Genomic DNA, 20,134 nt, shown 5'->3' with positions numbered 1-20,134 from the left:
TTAAATAGCAAATTCAAAAAACGATAAATAAAATGTAAACACAAATTTTACTGAAATATGTTAAAACTTTCAGTAACATTTAAAAAAGTATAATTTTTACCCGTCACACTGATAAACTAAAATAAAGTAAGCAACCTTAGATAACAAATATTTTATTAAGTAGCAAATTCAAAAAATGATAAATAAAATGTATTTACTGAAATATGTTAAACTTTCAGTAACATTTAAAAAAGTATAATTTTTACCCGTCACACTCATAAACTAAAATAAAGTAAGCAACCTTAGATAATAAATATTTTATTAAATAGCAAATTCAAAAAATGATAAATAAAATGTAAACATAAATTTTACTGATATATGTTTAACTTTCAGTAACATTTAAAAATAATTCTAATGTCATTTAATATCTCTTTTCTAATGTCATTTTCCTTGAAATGCATCTCACATACCTATAACAAAATGAATACAATATTTATGTGTGCATTTAAAATAAATAGTACATACTATATTCATGTATGAAAAATTAATAGATTTAAATTTCATAATCAAATAAAAAAAATTTTGCTTTAAGCAGTTACAATATATTATGGTCAAACAAAAATGTTTAAAGTTTGAGCAAAAATTTAATAAAATACTAAAATTATTAATATTTTTATAAAATAAAACTCAATAAAATAAAACTCTATAAAAATAACTATATATTACAATAGTTTGCGATATGATTGATAAGAACAACTTAATTATTATAAATAATTTATCCATAATTTAAAATAATTTACTCTTAGTAAAAATATAATAAAGAAGCATAATTAAATTTTTAAAAATAAAAACAAATATTACTCACTTTAGAATTCTTTGCAACTTCAAAATCTCTTGGCATGGCGGCAAGCCATTTCTTATGTATTGGGAAATCCAAAATTTCATACTTTTGTACCATCAACTTTGTAAAATCCTCTGCAGTTTGGTACACAGCACTCATATGCAATTATTCATAACACTAAGAATTAAATTAATGCTGACATTTATAACATTTGTAGAATAAATATAAATTTTACGATTAACGTTGACATCAGAACACCGACGGTTGTTTTCAAATCAAAAATATTCGCCAATTGGCTGAATGCCGACACAGGTTATAATACTTCAGAATATCGCCAATGGCTCGTTTGATCAGATTCGGAGTTTTTCGTAAAAATAGCTACCCTGACTGGTTTCCCTCTGGGCCTAACTCTACTACGTCATCATCGCCTATAGTAACCCGTTGTGGGGCTTGATTCCTCTTTAGGAGGTATTGGTTGAACACTCTCTTTGAGTTCGACAGAATTTGTGATTTTGGAATGTTTCCTCGCTATGAAGAAGAACTTACGTTATTCTGTTGCATAAAAAGAATTAAGGAGCATGCGAAGCAATCGAATTATCTTATTGACCAGCATAATGGGAATATCTGGTAAGAATTATATCTAGAAGACTCATTTGTTAGGTACCCCCAAACGAAGTTTTCTTGCAAAAAAAGAAGCGGGAAAAAAAGCTGGATTAAGAGAATTTAGATCTATATATCAAAAAGTAGCTTCTCTCTGCCAGGCTATCAAATATGTTTTAGGTAAGTCTAGTAACTGATTTGGTCTCCATTGCTGTGAAGTCTGCCCTTGGCGCCGTATGGTCAGATTACCTCCTACAAATATTACTCTAGTTAATACAATTTGATGAAACTCAAAGTCGGGTTCTGCCGATTGTTACGAGGTCGTAAAATAACGCCAATTGATGATGTACAATGTGTACTGAAGCAAAAGGAACTATTTTAATTAAATTTCGATTCCGAAACTACCTATGGATAAATATCAAGGTTTAAGATTCTGCACTGAACTCACTTGTAAAAGGGCACATGACATTTTTATTCTGAGAGCATACGATGACGATAAATATAGCTTGCTGCCTAAACCTGATTGGATAGGATGCACATCAGTACCGAACTTCCTCTTGAACACTGACATTCTTGTTTTAAAAATTAACATTTTGGTAAAAAATATTTATTTTACATTTAGATTTAAATTCTAAATACATATTAATTTCTAAATTTGAAAAATAATATGTTTTAATTTGTTAATTCCTACTCATTTATGGCATAAAATTAATCAGGGATGAGATTTCAGAATATTTATTTCCGATTTTCAGAGATAAACAGAAAATTCAAACTACGTATAGCTGCCAAACCCTTCAGCATATTTACTTATTTTAGCAATTTTCTCCGCTTTTACGCTCCAAAAATAAGATTTTCAGTATTTTTACCCGCCCGCTAGATAATTCGTATTTACCTGATTCGAAAGTAGTGCGTTGCATTTCTTATTCACACAAATTCAATTCTTATTTACGAAATTTAAAAATCCATTATCGCGATTTGTATTTACGTGTTTTTGAAATTCTATGTCGCCATTCGTATTCACGTGAGTTTAAAATCCAATGTCGTGATTCGTTTTTGCGGTTCTAATATCGACATCGATTTTCGTATTTACATGTAATTTAAAAATTAGGCTTTGGATTCGTATTTACGTGATTCAGAGACTATGCATCGTGATTCGTATTTAAGTGATCTGGAAATTACTCATGATTCGTATTTTTGAAATCCAATATCGAGTTTCATATTCACGGGATTTCAAAATTCAATATCGTGATTCAGATTCACGCGATTTTTATATCCAAGATCGCTATTTGCATTCACGCGATTTTAAATTTTTTTTTCTTGAATCAGTTACTGTAAAGGTGGCAGATTTTATATCAACGATTATTGATTTATATAGGCATTACAACATCAGCGAAACTGGATGAGATTATGTTACTGGTATTTTTGCTATAAATCATATAAGATTTACTCGCGTGAAAATTCAGCTTTTTTGCCTTTTTGCCAATCTCATCCCTGATTAATAGAAATCATAAAAATAATTTTAAGTGTGAAACAATGAAAAATAAACAATTTAAAGTTTAAAAAAACTTGAATGCAATTTTAAATACATATTATTTTGTAAATTTTTAAATTAATACTAAAATTATGTTAATTTGAATCATAATTTGAGAAAATTTTCTGAATCTCAGGGAATTTGGTTTTGTCTTGAAAGTGGCTACGCTGGATATGGAAAAAAAATTTTTTTTTACTTATAGCGTGTTAAACTATTTTTTATTTTGAGGCATGAATTTATTGTTCTGAAAAGTACGGCAAATCTGGCGATTGACTGTTCATTTCAAAAACTTATTACTTATCATAAATTCTGGTCACGTATCGTTCCAGTCACTTAGGGTTTTGTTCGAATGTAGACGTTTTGCATTACAAGGACAATTTTCTTAGCAATTTCATATATTATGGGAATAATGTCTAAGACTTCGGAAAATTGAAAATGATAAAGAACATTTCTTTTGAAATCCAATTATTCATCTTAATGCTACACGTAGCTCGTAAATATTCTCAAAGAAAGGTAATAATAATAGTTTACAATGAAAGATTCGATAGGTGTGGCTAAAATAAACTTAGGGCTTATGGTAAGGTAATAGTATATAGGTAAGGTATTAGTATTCTGATCTTGAAAAATGTTCTTCCAAGCCCTTTACAATGAGGTTTTATTTTTTTTATAATTGTACGCATGCCGTCTAAAGGTGGATATGTATATCGTTCTAATCGATTCCTAATTTATATCGATTTCTGTATGTAAAGTAAAACTTGAAAAGCTAAAAAATTATTTTCAAATAGCCTTTTGGATATTTTTGTGGCATATGATTATCTTATAATTTAATACTACTGGACAATATTTCATGACCAAAATATGAATAAACACACAAAATACACTATAAAAATGTCTTACAATATGTAAAAGGATGCCATAAATTAAAATTTATCTTGTATGTGATAATAAAATTTATTAAGTTTGATTAAGTAATTGAATTTTCTCTGTATTGAAAAAAATCGCTTATTTGCCTCTGTTTTAGGTGTTTAGTTTAACGTTACGTTTTGTTTAGCGACGCAAAAACTATTAAGGCTTAGAAACTTGAAACTTCTAAAGTCGTATGTAGAAAAATAAACAAGAAATACGTTGGAATAAGAAATTAAGATTCGATTGCTAACACGAAAATTATCAATTGCTAAATTTGTAGTAAAAAAAATCACGCGGAATGATCTACAACCGGATAATTTCATCTACCTAGTTAAGATTTGACATGCTGAACTTGTCATTTTTATTTAAGAACTTAACGCAATTTTTTTTTTTCTTTTAAATTCTAATTTGTTTGAAATATATTGCAATTTTTAATGCGTTATTCTCAAATTTGTTTGCTTTAAAAATGGCTACCCATTATGGTAGAAAAAAATTCTCTCTCTCTCGATATCTTCATTTAATCAGACTTGTTGACAAAAGTAACAAAAAAATATGAATCTGAATATGCAAAATAAGCTAATTACAAACCCTTCTTCCATACTTACGTAAGAAGATTCGCGGCAACCCTCCTCTTGGTTTTGCTTTGATTACTTTTTACAGTAATAAGATAATTTAGGATTAAATTCAAATAAAAAATGAAACGTAGCATAAAACAAAATTCACTTTTTAGTTCGTTTTATAAAAGTTTGATTAAAATATTTTTTAGGAATCTTTTGTGTTCGAAACTCTTCAAAGAAATTCTTTCCCAATTTTTTTTCTTTCTTCGAATTCAACTTTTTATCCACACCTGTAATTTTTTGTTGCATTATTTATTTAAAGAAACTTTTAAAAATGAGTAAATTTTAGTTTCTTACGTAAGCATTGCTTATATTCCTCATCTGCCCTTGTCAGCAAAAATAAGCAAATCACAATCCTCTCCTCTCGTTTGGTGGTGCTTACGTAATATTTGAACGACCCCTTACATGCTGCTCTGCTTTTCAATTTCGAATGCTACATTACCGAGAAAACATGCCAATTATCTAGTTCTTATTAGTGTATAATCAAGATTAATTTTACATTCAACGGAATACTGAAAAATTGATGGGGGGAAAATGGGATTTTATCGGAAAAACAGCGGCCGTTTCCCAGCGTAACTTCTCCATTACACTGTATCCATAATAGATATTTATATTCATATTTTAATGGAGTTGCTTATTGATGAGCTAATTTTTAATACTATTTACCTTTCATTCCATCTCTTTTTCATTTGTTTAAGTCACAAATTAGTTTATGTGTCCAAAGATCGATTAAGGCAAAAGACCCATCTAATTACCAGGTCTAAATATTTTTGAATTAGCTTACTGATAAGTACAGTATTAACATTAAAAAAAAGTTCATTGCTTACTTTTTGCAATTGCTTATATGGTTTTTTGTAAGCATTTCTTGGAAACTAAAGTTGAATGTTTTTTTTCCTCTGTTAGAGTTTAGAAGCTATAGATTAAGACTAAATGTATATATTAATAATTTTAATGACTTTTTACTTACTTTTGAAGTTTTTCATAAATAATGGGAGTTAGACCCGTTAGGCAAAGATCAAGTAATGTACGCTTTGAGTCTTAAGTTTTTCGAATTAAAATTGATTAAAATTAAAACTTAAGTAATTAGTTTAAATAATATTCAGCCAATAGTGGTTTCCGTAGCATATAGAAACGCAAATAAAAGATTTTCCATTAACTTTCGGAAATTTGAGAAACCTTTTGTAAAGAAATATCTTTTAATCACACGTCAGGGAACGGAGCTTTTGTGGATAAAGATAAAAATTGATTGTGTGCATGTTCCGGTGGGAAAACAAACTTTTACTAATAGCCTTTTGAAATAATATATATCGAGAGGTGAATAATAATAAACTAACTTTGACCACGCCTGAACGTAAAGAGAAATTGACCTGTCATAAAAAGTCAACTAGTGCGTGGTCATTTCTTATAACCACTGGAACGATGAACCCCGTCTAAAAAGAGCTTTTAATCAAATATTTACCAATTAATTGCGGAAAGACTCTTACTGAGAATCCACTTCTCGTTAATGGGTGTTTTTCTCTGTGCAAAGTCTGAGTTGAGGTGTTGATTTGCTGATGTCAACGCGAGGGGCGATGAAATCGATGAACTGAGAGCACTACTTTTAGATACAAAAGTGACATCTGTTAATGGACACTCACATATATAAAAGATGGATGAAAGAACGCTCTTTTAAAGCAAAAAGTTGAATTTCACATGCTTGTCTCACAGTTTAAAGACATAAATGTTACAATTTCTTGGATCTTTCATAAGTTTCTTAGCCTGCGTTGTGTTTCAACTTTACACGCAAGAATTATGATGAACTAAGAATAAATGATTGTGTGCATGAACTGTCGTTTGTAAAGTAGAAGGGTTTTATAAAGCATGACGTTAAGAATATATACTAGAGTAAGATAGAATATGTTTTATCTGATAACTAAAAATAAGAGATGTCCATATAATTTACGATTGTTGCTCAGAATTTTGAATCATGGAATCTTTCATATAAAACATTTTAGAGTTATTCCTCAGCAAAACGAGATAAAAATATAAATTATCTAACCAGTTTTGAAGTAAGATAGTTGTACTAAAGTTTTCGTGAAATTCTTGGAATAACTCTTTTTATAAATCTGAAGATATATTGCTTCCTATAAACCTGATTTACCAGGGAAAATGAAGGAAAGTAGTTTCGTTGAGCCGGGAAAGCTCTCCTTTATTAACAATCAAATTCCGACTTTGAAAGATGCAAGACGCAAATTATACCTCCATTTCCCACAATTATCATGCCAAGATTCGAATACAAAAATATGTTGGAAACACATGCATAGTGACTTTGCACCCGTGTTTGCAATTGCGTCTATATTCGGAATTTCATTTTCTGATCAGTCTGACGATAACTCAGATGGACGTGTCGCCCAAACAAATCCAATCAAGAAGTGCTACGATATAGCTTTTAACTTGATTTGTTTTGCTTCCTTAGTGCTCACATTGGCTTTTGAGCACAACTTCTCAGCATCCAAAGCAATGACTTTAACATACTTTATCAAGTACTTGTCGGGATTTTTAATAAGGTGCAATATGATAGCTGGGAAGAGTAAAATACCACAAGTGATTAAAACGCTTTCTCAACTGTACACCGAAGTTTCATCTGATGCCTATGATAGCCTGAAAGTTAAAATATATTTTGAATGCGCTGTTATAACCATACTAGATTTATGCTTGTTTGGAGTATCAACAGGTAGAATCATCATCGAGACTCATAGGAGCAATTTGACTGATCTCACCATATTTGGATATCCTTTGCAGGATACTTGCAACACTTCTTCAATGCATATTTTAGTTTTAGCTCACGCTCTGACCTATTTCATTTCAATATTTACGATGACAGCTTGTATACTTGCTTGCTGTAATGTTCACATTATCCTCCACCGCCTTGTTCGAACTTATAGTAAAACTCTTGTTGAAAGCATCAAAGTAAAATCAACGAAAGAAGGATTCGCCGAAGATTTCGTTACATTTCGAAGAATTATGTATGGTATAGATGCAGCTGACAATGCACTGTCATTCGTAACATTCTTCGCTTACGTGGCCTGCATAAGCTGTTTCTTCTACACTCTAAGTTCGTTCCTTGCTGCAGAAAATTTTTTGGGGAGGCCCTTTTTTCTGGCAGAAAATGCTTTTGTTTTCCTTTTCTCAGTTATTATTTTCACTTCACTTACCTGCAGTGGTATTTTAGTTTCAAGCGCTGGGGAGAAGTTGAAACACCGTGTTGTGTGCATTTCAGAAATTATTTTGAAGAAGAACTTACCGAGTGAAACATTGCTAAGCTTCATGATATTGTTCGACAACATAAAATGTTCGAATACAAATATGTCCGGATGGGGAATGTTCGTTATAACGAGAGGTTTTGTCCTCTCTTTGGGTGGTGTCCTGATAACTTATGGGGTGTTGTTGTTTCAATTCGGTCAATGATCTTCATAACGTGTAGATCAGGGCTGTCCAACTGGAGGCCCGCGGGCCGCATGCTGCCCTCCAACACATATTGTGCGGCCATCCAACTTTTTATTCAGGCTGATCGGCCTTAGTTTTCCCATTAAAATGTAAGCAAATTGTTTCATAATCCTTCTGTTCCATTGTTTTATAATTAATAATTCAACTATTAATTGCTATTGTATAAGAGGTAAGAGGTTATTGTTCAACTTTTTCAAACTGCGGCCCGCCAGGTGATCAATGACCGGAATTCTGGCCCGTGGGCTCTTTACAGTTGGACAGCCCTGGTGTAGATGAAGTAATTGAATTATTGAAAAGCATTTAAAATTTTATGTTAATATTATAGTTTGATATTAATAATTCTAATTTATTCATTATAATTGTGTTAATTTTATAATTCGAATTTACTAACCCAATTTTCATGATTATCTCCACTTTCGCTGCATTCATGTGAAAATAAATAGTAAGCTGCTGTGTTCATTCTGTTGAAGTGTAAAACTGCTTCTTGCAGCAGAGGACAAAATTTCAGTAGTTAAAACTGTCTTTGAAACGTCTTTTATCACAGCTTTCGTGAATGATATCACATTTTCCAAAGCATGAGAATTCCTTCTTGATTTTTCTTTCTAAGAACAGCAATTTTGAAAAAACGTGTCCAAAACTGGATTCTATTATAAGTATTTTATTAATTTAACACGTATTATTATAATAGTGATAACTTTTTTTTCTCATTTTCCTTATTAAGTCACTGTTTTCCTTTTCTATTCAGTGAAAAATCCTAAAATAGGAGCTAACCTACTAATTCCTTCCGTTTCCAATGATTGGTAAGAACTCAATAATCATTTAATAGTTGTCAACTAAATATGTTTCAAAACTTCTGCTTCGAGTAAAAATGCAGCTATCCTTGGAATAACATGACAATTTTATAGTTATTTTTGAAAGATTGTTAATACATTTTTTTTTAAATCAGAAAGCTTTTGAATTTGCACAAATTGTTTCGCGAGTATTAATAACAAAGAGTCATTTGCTGAAGTTAGAAAGACAAAATCAGGTAAAAACAGCTTTAAAATAAAAACATCGCTTATTATTGAAAGTAAATAGAGCTTTTGATACCTTGCATATTCTAATCAATATAATTTTGATTAACGATGTAAATAACTGTGAAAATACAGCTAAACTTTCCTACTTTCCTTATTAGGAACAAGATTATTTACCTTTTGGAGACACGTTTAATAGTTTTTAAACTTACTATTTAAAATTCTAATATAATTCATAATTGAAACTGTTGTATAGTGTATAGCACGTATGTTTTAGATTAGTGTTGAAATACTTCATATACTTTCAACTAAGTATACCTAATCTATAGTATTGAACTTATTAAATTGTGATTTAGAACAAATAAGTGAAAATGTTTTAATTAGCTCATGATAGTTGTTTTTCAGCTGATCTGAAAAATATGTATCTAGACTGCCCTGATAAGCAGCTATTATAAATAGTAATTCAAATAAAAATTTGTTTCCTAAGCAGTATGCTGCTTAGAAATCTGTTTAGCATTTATTTAGGTATATGTTAATGCCTAAATATCTTAACCTTAATATCTTGATTATTGAGTTATGTGATAACAGTATACCTTTTATAGTATTCTTTAAATTTAAAAAAAAAATAATAATAATTTTTTGAATTCATTTAATTCAAAAATATTAATTCAAATAAATTTTTGCTTTGATGATTGTAGTTTTAACATCAAAATACATATATATGTAGCTCTATGTATTATTAAACCATACATTATATTATAATTCTACACATTAAAAGCAAATTAGCATTCTATGCAATACTTGTTCTAGCAGCAAAATATTTAGTAATCACGATTTGCATAGTTTTGATCTTGTTTAAAACTTAAAAAGTAATATATTTAATTTTGTTTAAACTTTATTTGAGTTCTCCATTTTAAATTTTGTCTTGCTAATTTTTTATTATTTAGATTGTAACAATGTAAATGGCTGTTCAATGTTTTGAACAATTTTCATTGTTTCGAAGCAATATTTAGAACAACAATTGTAAACGTTTGGAGAAATTAAAACCTTTTAGAACAATCGTTTAACTATACCTGATATTTTAATAAGAGAGAATTTTGAAACGTTAGTTTATAAATTTACGAATGATGTAAACAAAACCTAATTCGCAGTTTTTCCCCTTTTTCTTTAAAATTTTTTATTATTTTTTAACATGAGTCAAATGTATTTTTTTTATCAACATTTCTGTCTTAGAGAAAATGAGGAAAGAAATTTGGAAAATGTGCTTTAAAAAAAATTTTTTTTTTTAACATGAGTCAAATGTATTTTTTTTATCAAAATTTCTCTTTTGGAGAAAATGAGGGGAAAAAATTTGGAAAATGTTTTGGTTTTCAAAATTTCGATTTTGGAGGAAATGTGGAAGAAAAATTTGAAACATGTTTGTTTCGGTGGAACTTTGTTTTCAAAATTTCCATTTTTGAGGAGAGGAAATGTGGAAAAAAATTTTTAAAAATAATTGATTAAATAGAATTTGGTTTTCAAAATGTCTGTTTCGGAGAAAATGTGGAAAAATTTTTTTTTAAAGAATAATTGATTCAATAGAATTTGGTTCTATAATTGCCTGTTTCTAGAAAATGTGAAAAAAATTTTGAAAAATGTTTATTTAGGCGAAATTTTGAGCACAGCTGAAGAGAATTTAATTTTTTTATAAAAATTTTGGAGCAGGTTTTGAAAAATTTGCTTTACTTAACATTTATTACAGCTAAAAAATAGCGGAGACGATCATAGTACTAAAATTGGAACAATTATATTTTACTTAAAGCATTTTTATCATGAAAATTTAAGAATTTACAATAAAAAAAAGATCTTTTTTTGTAAATGCATAAACGATTTAAAATATTATATTTTGCGATGAATTATTTTTTACAACGCACTTGGATAATAATCTCAATATTCCTGTTTAAAATTAGAAAGTCAGAAAACGATTAATTTTTAAGCAAAAACAAAACTCATTTCTGTTAAAACAAGATCCTTCTTCACACTTCGTTGGTTATTTCAGTGAAAAGTGTCACTTTTCAACAACTAGAGAAAGAAAATGACGATTTTTCATGCATCATAAGTTTTCAGACCATCTTAAATGACAGATGATCAATGACTAATCAGTTAAAAAACTAATCGCCATTGAAAAGTCACAGAATAGCAAATTAAGTTAATCTTGCAACCTTCGATAATGAACTTCTTAAAAAGTGAAAATTGCACCATCAAGCATTGAAACTTCGCACTGCAATATTTTTGTTCTCGGAAAGGTGATTTACTTTGTTTGGCAATGGAATAGTCTTTGTTGGAAGCATACTATAAAAGGATTTGGTGAATTAGGTGCTACGACAAAAAACCAATTCGCATTGTTGATAGATACTCACTGATCTACAATCATGAAATTACTTTTGTTTGGAAGTTTAGCTCTTCTTTTGGTATTAGATATATGTTCTGGAATAGCTGTAGAGAAAACTTACTTGGTGTCACTTAGAAAAGCTGAGTTTTTGAGCATTATAGATTGCATTTCTAAAAGTAAGTACTATTTGTAATCTTGAAAGTTTTTAGTTATATATGGCTGCTGTTCCTTGATGGTGGTCCGCGGAACCCTAGTGTTCCGTGAAAGAGTTAAACAAATTCCGATAGGTCGGACTTTTTTTTTAAAAAAATTTTTAAACATTTTTTGAAAGTAGTAATTATTGTCAGATTCAATTAATCATTCATTATTTACTAAATATTTTGGTTGTTTTTAAGATATTATTTAAAGTATAATACCAATGAAAAGGAAATAGCACATTTTTTGCGAAAGCAAATACAAGTTGAAAATGAATTTTAAAAAAATTCTGAATTACGGTTTTTGAAAAAAAAATTATTATGAATGTTGACATTGGTTATTAGGGAAACATATTTATTTCGCTACTTAAAAAAGTTTGATGAGAAAAAGTGATAAATTTTTTTTACAAATGCATATCTTCTTCATACCTTATTCAATATAATGTTGAAATTTTCTTATGAATTTTTACTTTGTTTTTTTATTGGCGTTTTTCTCAAATAATTTCCTTAAAATAACCAAAATATAAATTATTGATAATTGGTTGGATATAAATATCATGACATGTTTCATTAGTCGTTGCTGGTACAAAAAAAGTCTTAACTTTCGAAACCTTTGTGACCTTTTCTTGGATATCTAGGGTTCAGCGCAACATCTTTGGGGAACAACAACTTTAGAAGTAAAGACACCATTTTCTAATCTAAAGAATCACAATTTCTAGAGTATTTTGAAAAAATACACTTTTCATACATGTGAAATTACGGTGACATTTAACGGATATCAAAGAAAGAAAAAAGAAATCAACCACCAATCAATTTTATTTTTTCTTCAGTTTCAAATCAATAAAAGTAATTTTTAAGAAAAAAAAATCAATGGAAGTTTTGAAATATTTAAAAGAAGTATTAACCAACTATACATTTTATTCTTTTTATCTCTAGCTTCATTAACTTTTGAATTTTTCGTTTCTCATTTGTTGATATTATTTAATTTATGATGTATAGTGAAATATTTAAAGATATGCTTAGCGTTAAAGATAGCGTTATAAATTTTATTTTTTTATGATTATCATGTTTTTCTTACAGTAACGGGAATGTTATTATAATTTTCAAATCCTCTAATTGTTAAAATGAGTATTGATTTAATCGTAAAAAATAACACCCACTAAGTTTTATCTAATGTAGAAAATGCGAACGTAAATTCAGCAAACATACTAATATGCTAAACAAAATTGTCTTAAAAATAGATACACATAAACGTTTGTTAGATGCAAAACAGGGCTCGAAAAACCATCCGTCCGCCCGTCCTCGGCGGTCAAAAATTCCCTGCGGACAACAAATATCTCGAATCCGACGGCCATTTTCCCATTAATATTCGTGATACATTTTCAATTTTTGTTATCTTACAAGAGTCTAGCGCCTCACTTCTAAAATGACCCTCTAATCTAGAAATACAGCAACATACTGCGCTTGGTGGAATTGATGTTTTCTCTATCTGGGAGTACTGCAGTGGTTGAAAGAGGCTTTTCAGCAATGAGCTTGCAAAAAAACACATTACGTACTGGTCTTAAACAAGAAGCGTAAAACGCAATTATAAACATCCACCTAAATGGAAAACCCCTTTCAGATTTCTGTGCAGAAACCTCTGTAAATCATTGACTTGATTGTGGAACTGGCAAACGTCATATTTGTTTCAGTTAAAAAACGAAGTACCCTCGGATAAATTGACATTCCAGATAACTTGACCTTTGTCATTTAAATTATTTCATAAAAGAAATAAATTATTTCATAAAAGAAATACTAGGTTTTACTATTAGTAACCTAGTATTTGTAATCCTAGTAACTACTAATTCATTGTGCAGTTTATATAAATGTTTGTAATAAATAAGAGAAAATTATATTTTTATTTATTTAGAAGCTACGGGTTAGTTTCAAAGGAGGACGGGTACATTGTTGGACGAGCCGTCCTCGGGGACGGGTAAAATTTCTGACTTTCTTCGAGCCCTGATGCAAAAGGTTATGAAGTTGAAATAATTAACAAAACAAAAAAAATAGAAAATAATTATTCAAAAATATTAATGAACGCAATTTAAAAAGAAAATTTAATTTATATATGACAAATGTAATTCAATAAAGATTTATATAAATGTTTTTAAGAAACAAAAGGATGCATTTTAAAGTATTTTTAGCTACCAGAGTTAAAACTAAGCTTCTTTTTTATTTTTAGGTCGAGATCCATTCTTGTGTCGAGCCTATGGAATATGTGAAAAAGAATTGCCTCCAAGAGTAAGTAAAATAAAGAGCTTTCTTCAAGTCTCAGTTTTGAAAGTCCCAGTTATAAAAAGCTTTCTTCGAATTTATTTTAATTAAAGCTTTTTGCAAATCGATTTTAAATAAACTTTATTATTTTCTTGTGAAGCTTTTAAAGTAGTGCCAGTGCAATTTAAATTACTTTTGGTTAATGCAGGATAAAAAAAAAAATCCACACATAATTTAGGAGCCTTTCCTGTTTCTATAAATATTATATAAAAACAAACTGCCAAGATGAAATTTTCTTGTTATCAAAATTCGTTACGGTATGTAACAAATCTCGTGAGGTTATTCTTCCCTTATACCCTCAAATTATATTTTATTTTACAACCGTCGTTGAACAACCGACTCAATTTTTTGATTTACAACTACTCAACTCCGTTGCCTTGTAACCCGATGCAGAAGACAAGGAAACTTCTGGATTTAGTATTTGGAGTAATTTATTGCACTCGTGGAGGACTTTTTGATGAAACTAACCCGCATTGACTCTAACCCGTGATATTTTACATGAGCACTGCGAGCCGGGTGCAGAAATCGTACCGACCAGTCAGCGCTGGAATTCGAACCCGGTTCACCTCGTTGGAACGCGAGCGCTCTATCCTCTGAACCGCCAGGGCTCAATACCGTCTAATTCGATATTATAACAGCATTGTAAGCAAGCACAGCATTGATTCGACAAGCGCATGACGTTTCTTACAGGTATCCAATTAAATCACTTGGGTTGGCACAATCACTTCTTTTCAAGTTGCTAATGCCCAATTGCGAAATGTTTCGAAAAGTCGTTGAGGTAAGCTATACGAAAAAGGCGCATGATAAGTAATGTTATAAGGACCTTGGTTCCACGTATTTAAAAACAATATGTGAACTAATCTATGTAGTGAGTGTCAAAATGTCTTCAAGAGCTCACTGTTGTAAAGATATACTGCGTTTAGTAATGTATCTAAAAAATGCATAGTATAGACTGACTGAGCAAATAGTTGTTTTGAAAACGAACGATTTTCTAGCTTCTTTTTCCAATCAATTCACATCGATTAATCGCTGTTATTTATTACAATAATCGATTAATCGTTGTTATTTGTTTTTGCAGGTATTTGCAGCCCATCAAAAGTGTCAAAAAGAACATGTAGGACATGAAGTTGTGAGATGCTCAACACATAAACCTCTCTTCAAGGATCTCGTTATTCCATCAAAGGTAAGATATAATCCTTACTATTTAAAAAGTTTTCCTCAAAGGGAAGTTTTTCAATAATATTTTTTTCTATTAATAGTAGATGCTGAAAAACTAAAAGTTTTTGCAAAATTCTATGTTGAAACGTTTTGTTTTATATTAAAAAAGTTCAAAAATTTGTCTTTTATAAAAGTTTGAAAAGCAAAAACTAAATATTTAAAAAACGATCAAAATAAAAAGTATATGTTTGGTTCAATGTTTCAAGATATTCTTAAAGTTTTATTTACTGATTTACTAAAATTTTTGCTGAATAAAAATTAACGTGTAAATAAAATACAAATACAAACTCAGCTTTTTTTTTTTTTTTTTTTTTTTTTTTGAGAGAGAGAGAGATAGATAGAGAGAGATAGACAGCATACTCTTAAACTAGATAAGGAAAAAATGGCTAGTATCAAATCAACTTTTTCATGAATGCTATTGATGAATATAAAAGGAAAGAAAAAACATTTGAAAATACTCTATCTCATCCTTAGATGTGATGAATAATTGTTATGAACATATGATGCAAACTAATCCTAAAAAAGAAATGTGGACACCATGCTTACATAGATGAAATTTAATCTTCTTTGAAAATTACTTAACCCAAGAAGACAAAAAGATATTTATTTTTGAACTAAAGTTCTACTAACAAAGTCTAAATTATTACCTATTCCTGAGGAAATTTTGAATTGAAGATGAAGATGGACTGGACATCATACTCTTCGTTTAAAAAGGGATAGCCCTGCTAACGTCGCACTTACTGGGGTACCTGATGGAAAAAGTAAAAGAGGAGGGCCGAGACTATAACTTGACAAAAATACATGCACCAAGATCTGTGCAAGCATTCATCAAGGGTGAAAGAGTTTTAGCTTTATAGAATAAAATGTACATAGTTATAAAGAGTTATATATTTTTTTATAAAAAAATGAAGTTATATACTTTAAATTGTATCGCATAAAATCTAATGTTCATATTTTTTTTCTTTCAGATTTTTGATTGTATTGTTGAAGTTTTGCACGTGGTAAGTGCAAATTAGGATAATTTTTATTCTCTTAGTACATTTCATTTTCAGATAAAACTATTAAGTGAATAATTTAGTTTACAACTCAGTTTTAGTATGCAGGTAACTTAGGATAGTTATTATAATTATTTTACTTGTCTGATAAGCTCATTAATTACTGAAATTAATTTTTAAGTCAAAAATAAATTCTTTTCCCCTTTTTTTGGGGGGGGGGGGCTATTTAGATTAAATTTTGCTTAAATTTCGCTACTTATTTTTTTAACGAAAATATTTCAGATTTGGACCATGAATATAATTAACTGCTAAAATTTTTTATTTATTAAAGCAAGTTTTTTATTAAATTATTAATGTAAAAATTAAATCTTGCTTATTTATAAGCATTTACGTATAGGTTACCGTCAATATTTGACTTATAGAATGCCTGTAATCGATTGGCTAAGTATGAAACGATCAATGTTTCTCACATTCTATAGAATAATTAATAAAAAATTTACAAGCATAAATGATAAGGCAAAATATCTAATTCTTGTTTTTCATATAATGTCAGAAGATATGAAGCACACGCAAATAAAGCATTCTATAGAAAGAAGAAGCATTTGTCTTTCTAAAGGATGCCTAGGCATGATACATTCATAAACAAAATATATAATAACTAACGTTTTTCATACTTACCTAAAAACTTTTACTCAAAACATGACAAAACTAAAAAAAACTATAGATAGCTATAGTATGAAAACCTACAGATTCAAAATAATAATAAAGATATACTATATAGATTCAAAACTTATAAAACTTACTCAATTTAAGTAAAATTTTGTAAGGTAATCTTAAAGCAATTTATTAAGTAATAATTCCCAATTTACCTAGAAGATTTGTGATTGAATCTCTTTTCTTTTAACGTACTTGGATTTTTTGACAATATTTTTAGCACGAATCACATAAATAAGTGATTATAATAATACTTTTGAAAGTTTAATTTTAGTAAATATTTTTTTAAAATAGTAAGATTTGAGTAAGTAAAATTTATTTTTTAACCTTTTATTAACCCGTTTTTAACTTTGTTAAGTTTTTTAAACTGTCTTTAAATTAGTTTTAAATATCTAACAACAAAAGTTTTTGAAAAAAATTATTTTAAATGAAGTTTGAATGGAAAATATGACAAGTGATAAAAAAGTACTTAAACAAATTTAATTTAATATCTATTTTTTAAAACGTTTAGTTTGATATTGAGATTTTTAAAAGTGCTACTTAACACCATCGAATGATTTATATATTTTTCCATGTTATCTATTTACAGCTTACTCCGGAAGAAAAGAAGATTATGATAAAATTTGAAGTAAGTTTTAATTATTTAAAATTGTTTATATTATACTGAAAAAAGTAACAAATATATTTTAACAAATTGATGACAAAAAATTATGCTTATGCAAGGTGCACCATAAAGTCTGTTCTTAATATATAATTATAGTACCCTTGTCAAAAATAAAGTCATGTATCCATATTAGAAGTCGCAAATTAATGTGTGAATGATAAAAAACGATATTTAAATCTAAATGATCACTATCGAGGAAGGAGAGGCTGAAAATTTTTTAGAAACCGATTTTTAGAAACACCTCCGAGCTTCTTTATGCTGTTTAACATGTTTCAATGTTTTCATCACACTTTCCACACTAGTGATTTGACAGATTTTATTATCATCTTTGTTCTTTTCTCACTTAGTTACTAATTTGAAATCCAAAAAAACTGTTTATTTTTTGACAAGGACTCTAAAGATATAAATTAAAATTGGTCGATGCGGAACATTCTACCGACATAAGTATCACTAGAACTTTATTCCGAACTTTTCTTTTGCCTTGAATCTTATTAACTAATAATTTCTTTCAATGGAACTATGATGAACATCAATGTTTACTCGTAAGTCCAAGTTTGGTTACATCAAAGCAAGATAAAATCGTAACTGTGGCGTTGAGATCATTCTAAATATACCAATGAAAAGGATTAAAGAGAGGGACGTTTTTTGAGACACTAATAGCTCGGTTTGTTACAGAATTTCGTTAGCCTTGCAAGAAATGAATTTTCCTTAAGAAATTTCTAATCCTGCATTTTTACATTTTCATGGCTATGACAGCTCACTTGCTTGATATTTCAATTCCTTGTCACTAATGCGAAAAAGGGATGAGGAATTTCTTTGTCACTGTGTAAGGAAAATCTAATTTCTTTAAGTGCACTGTTGATTAAAATTAATGAATATTAGAAAATAAAATGATACAATTATTTTTGTTCCAATTTTAAAACTAATCGATTCGAAGGAGAAATGTTTAAATGGTGAATAATAGTAAATTTTCTACCAATTTTAAGCAGATGTTGACGAGTGTGGCAATGAAGTATTTTATAAGTTTGAACTTTTTCCAAGAAAATAAGAGAATTTTTCGGCCAAGTATCAGAATAATGTTTTAGTTTTTCAATAACAAAATTTAAAAAATAAAAGAAAAGAAAACTGAGAATATTAATACCAAAAAAATCTAAACAACAAATAAACTTTTTTAATTTATATCTTTTGCTATTTAGTAATATTTGTATTTACATTTTTAATATCAATAATCATTCTGTTACTTACATAGTTTAAAAGTATATGGTTCTGATAATTATGTGTACATATTTACAGGAATGTGCAAAAAAGTTGCAAGTCGAAAGTTGCAGTATTGTTGATCATCATGCTCATCGGAAACATCACCATCATCATCATCATGGCCGATGAAAATGTCTAAATGAGATTTTGGAACTAACAAGAACATGAACGTAATAATTCTATTTCTGTAGTGTAAAAAAATCATTGGTATTTACTAAAAAATAAAATTTATGCTTGATGTTAAATTTTATGTATAAAATAATAAAAATGAACAATTAAAGGAAAAATTAAATATCACACTTAAAGAAAATACTGTTGTGGTTACTGCTGTTTTTTATTATCAGACAACTTATCTCAGAGACCTACGAAAAGCCAAGTCTCCTCATCAATATCTTTAAAAAATTAATGACTTTTTTCTTTCATTAATTTTCGACAATTTTGTTAACATCAATTACAGGGCAAAATTATTTCGACTTTTACCTTTTTTAAAAAATTTATATTTAATTTCGATTAGTTCCAGATTAGGCTTGCGAAAGAGATTGATAGCGGTATCACTTACCACAGTTGGTGATGTTTCCACTCTTCTCCAAACAAAAAAACCACACAAAAAAAATAATAATAATAATTAACATGGTTTTTCGAAGCTCTTTCGACAAGGAAAATAAAAAAGTGACAGTTAAAGTTCTTTAATTCTAAACTATATATGACGATTTGTTGTGAAGAATCCTCTGGACTTTAGAATGAACAAATTAATTAAATATTCTGAAAGTTATTAAACTTTTTTAAAAATCGCCAATTTGGCGATATTTTTCCACCTGAATGAAAATTATCAAAATCAATGCCTTATTCTTATTTTTGCAAATTTTTATGAGACCAAATAACGGTGTAAGTTTTAAATTTTAATGATGTAAGTTTTAAATCAGCATTGGAGTAAGTTTTAAATCTTAAAAAATTAGACCACAAATGTGTTCCATTGTCTTAAAACTATGAATTTTCTCCATAATGAAATTTTAGGCTAGAATAAACATAGAGGGTCAAAGATATGCTAAATTTGACCTAACAGTCAAGAGTAAGTGTTGCAAACTCACAACAGCTATGAAAATAGCATATTATTTGCAAAAAAGCTGTTACCATAGAGCAGTGATTCTCAACCACTGTGCCGCGGCACTTTTGTGTGCCGTCAAATATTAGAAATGATACAATAAAAATTATAATGCTTTTTTTTATTACGAATAAAGTTTAAATTAAAGAAAAGCGTATATATATAATTTTATATATATATATATATATATATATATATATATATATATATATATATATATATATATATATATATATATATATATATATATATATATATATATATATATATATATATATATATATAATATTATGTATACATAATATTATATATATATATATATATATATATATA

The 20,134-nt window shown here is 28.6% G+C and overlaps 1 protein-coding gene across 2 annotated transcripts; it reads left to right on the top strand.

The window, feature by feature from the left end:
- Nucleotides 1-1,296: 1,296 nt before the first annotated feature.
- LOC107441703 (uncharacterized) lies at nucleotides 1,297-18,944 on the top strand. Of its 2 annotated transcripts, none has more exons than XM_043047190.3 (6): nucleotides 1,297-1,447; nucleotides 13,760-13,818; nucleotides 14,930-15,034; nucleotides 16,038-16,070; nucleotides 17,368-17,406; nucleotides 18,736-18,944. In XM_043047190.3, the coding sequence occupies exons 1-6, from the start codon at nucleotides 1,399-1,401 to the stop codon at nucleotides 18,826-18,828; spliced, it is 378 nt and encodes a 125-aa protein (XP_042903124.1). In that variant the 5' UTR covers nucleotides 1,297-1,398; the 3' UTR covers nucleotides 18,829-18,944. The 2 variants fall into 2 exon arrangements, with proteins under 2 accessions (XP_042903124.1, XP_015910544.1); XM_016055058.5 differs by lacking the exon at nucleotides 1,297-1,447 and adding an exon at nucleotides 11,012-11,520.
- Nucleotides 18,945-20,134: the final 1,190 nt, after the last annotated feature.

Source organism: Parasteatoda tepidariorum, chromosome 7 (genome assembly GCF_982258835.1).
Source record: "Parasteatoda tepidariorum strain Cologne lab strain chromosome 7, Ptep-v5.0, whole genome shotgun sequence".
Taxonomy (NCBI): Eukaryota; Metazoa; Arthropoda; class Arachnida; order Araneae; family Theridiidae; genus Parasteatoda; species Parasteatoda tepidariorum.
This window is presented reverse-complemented; position numbering and strand designations above follow the sequence as displayed.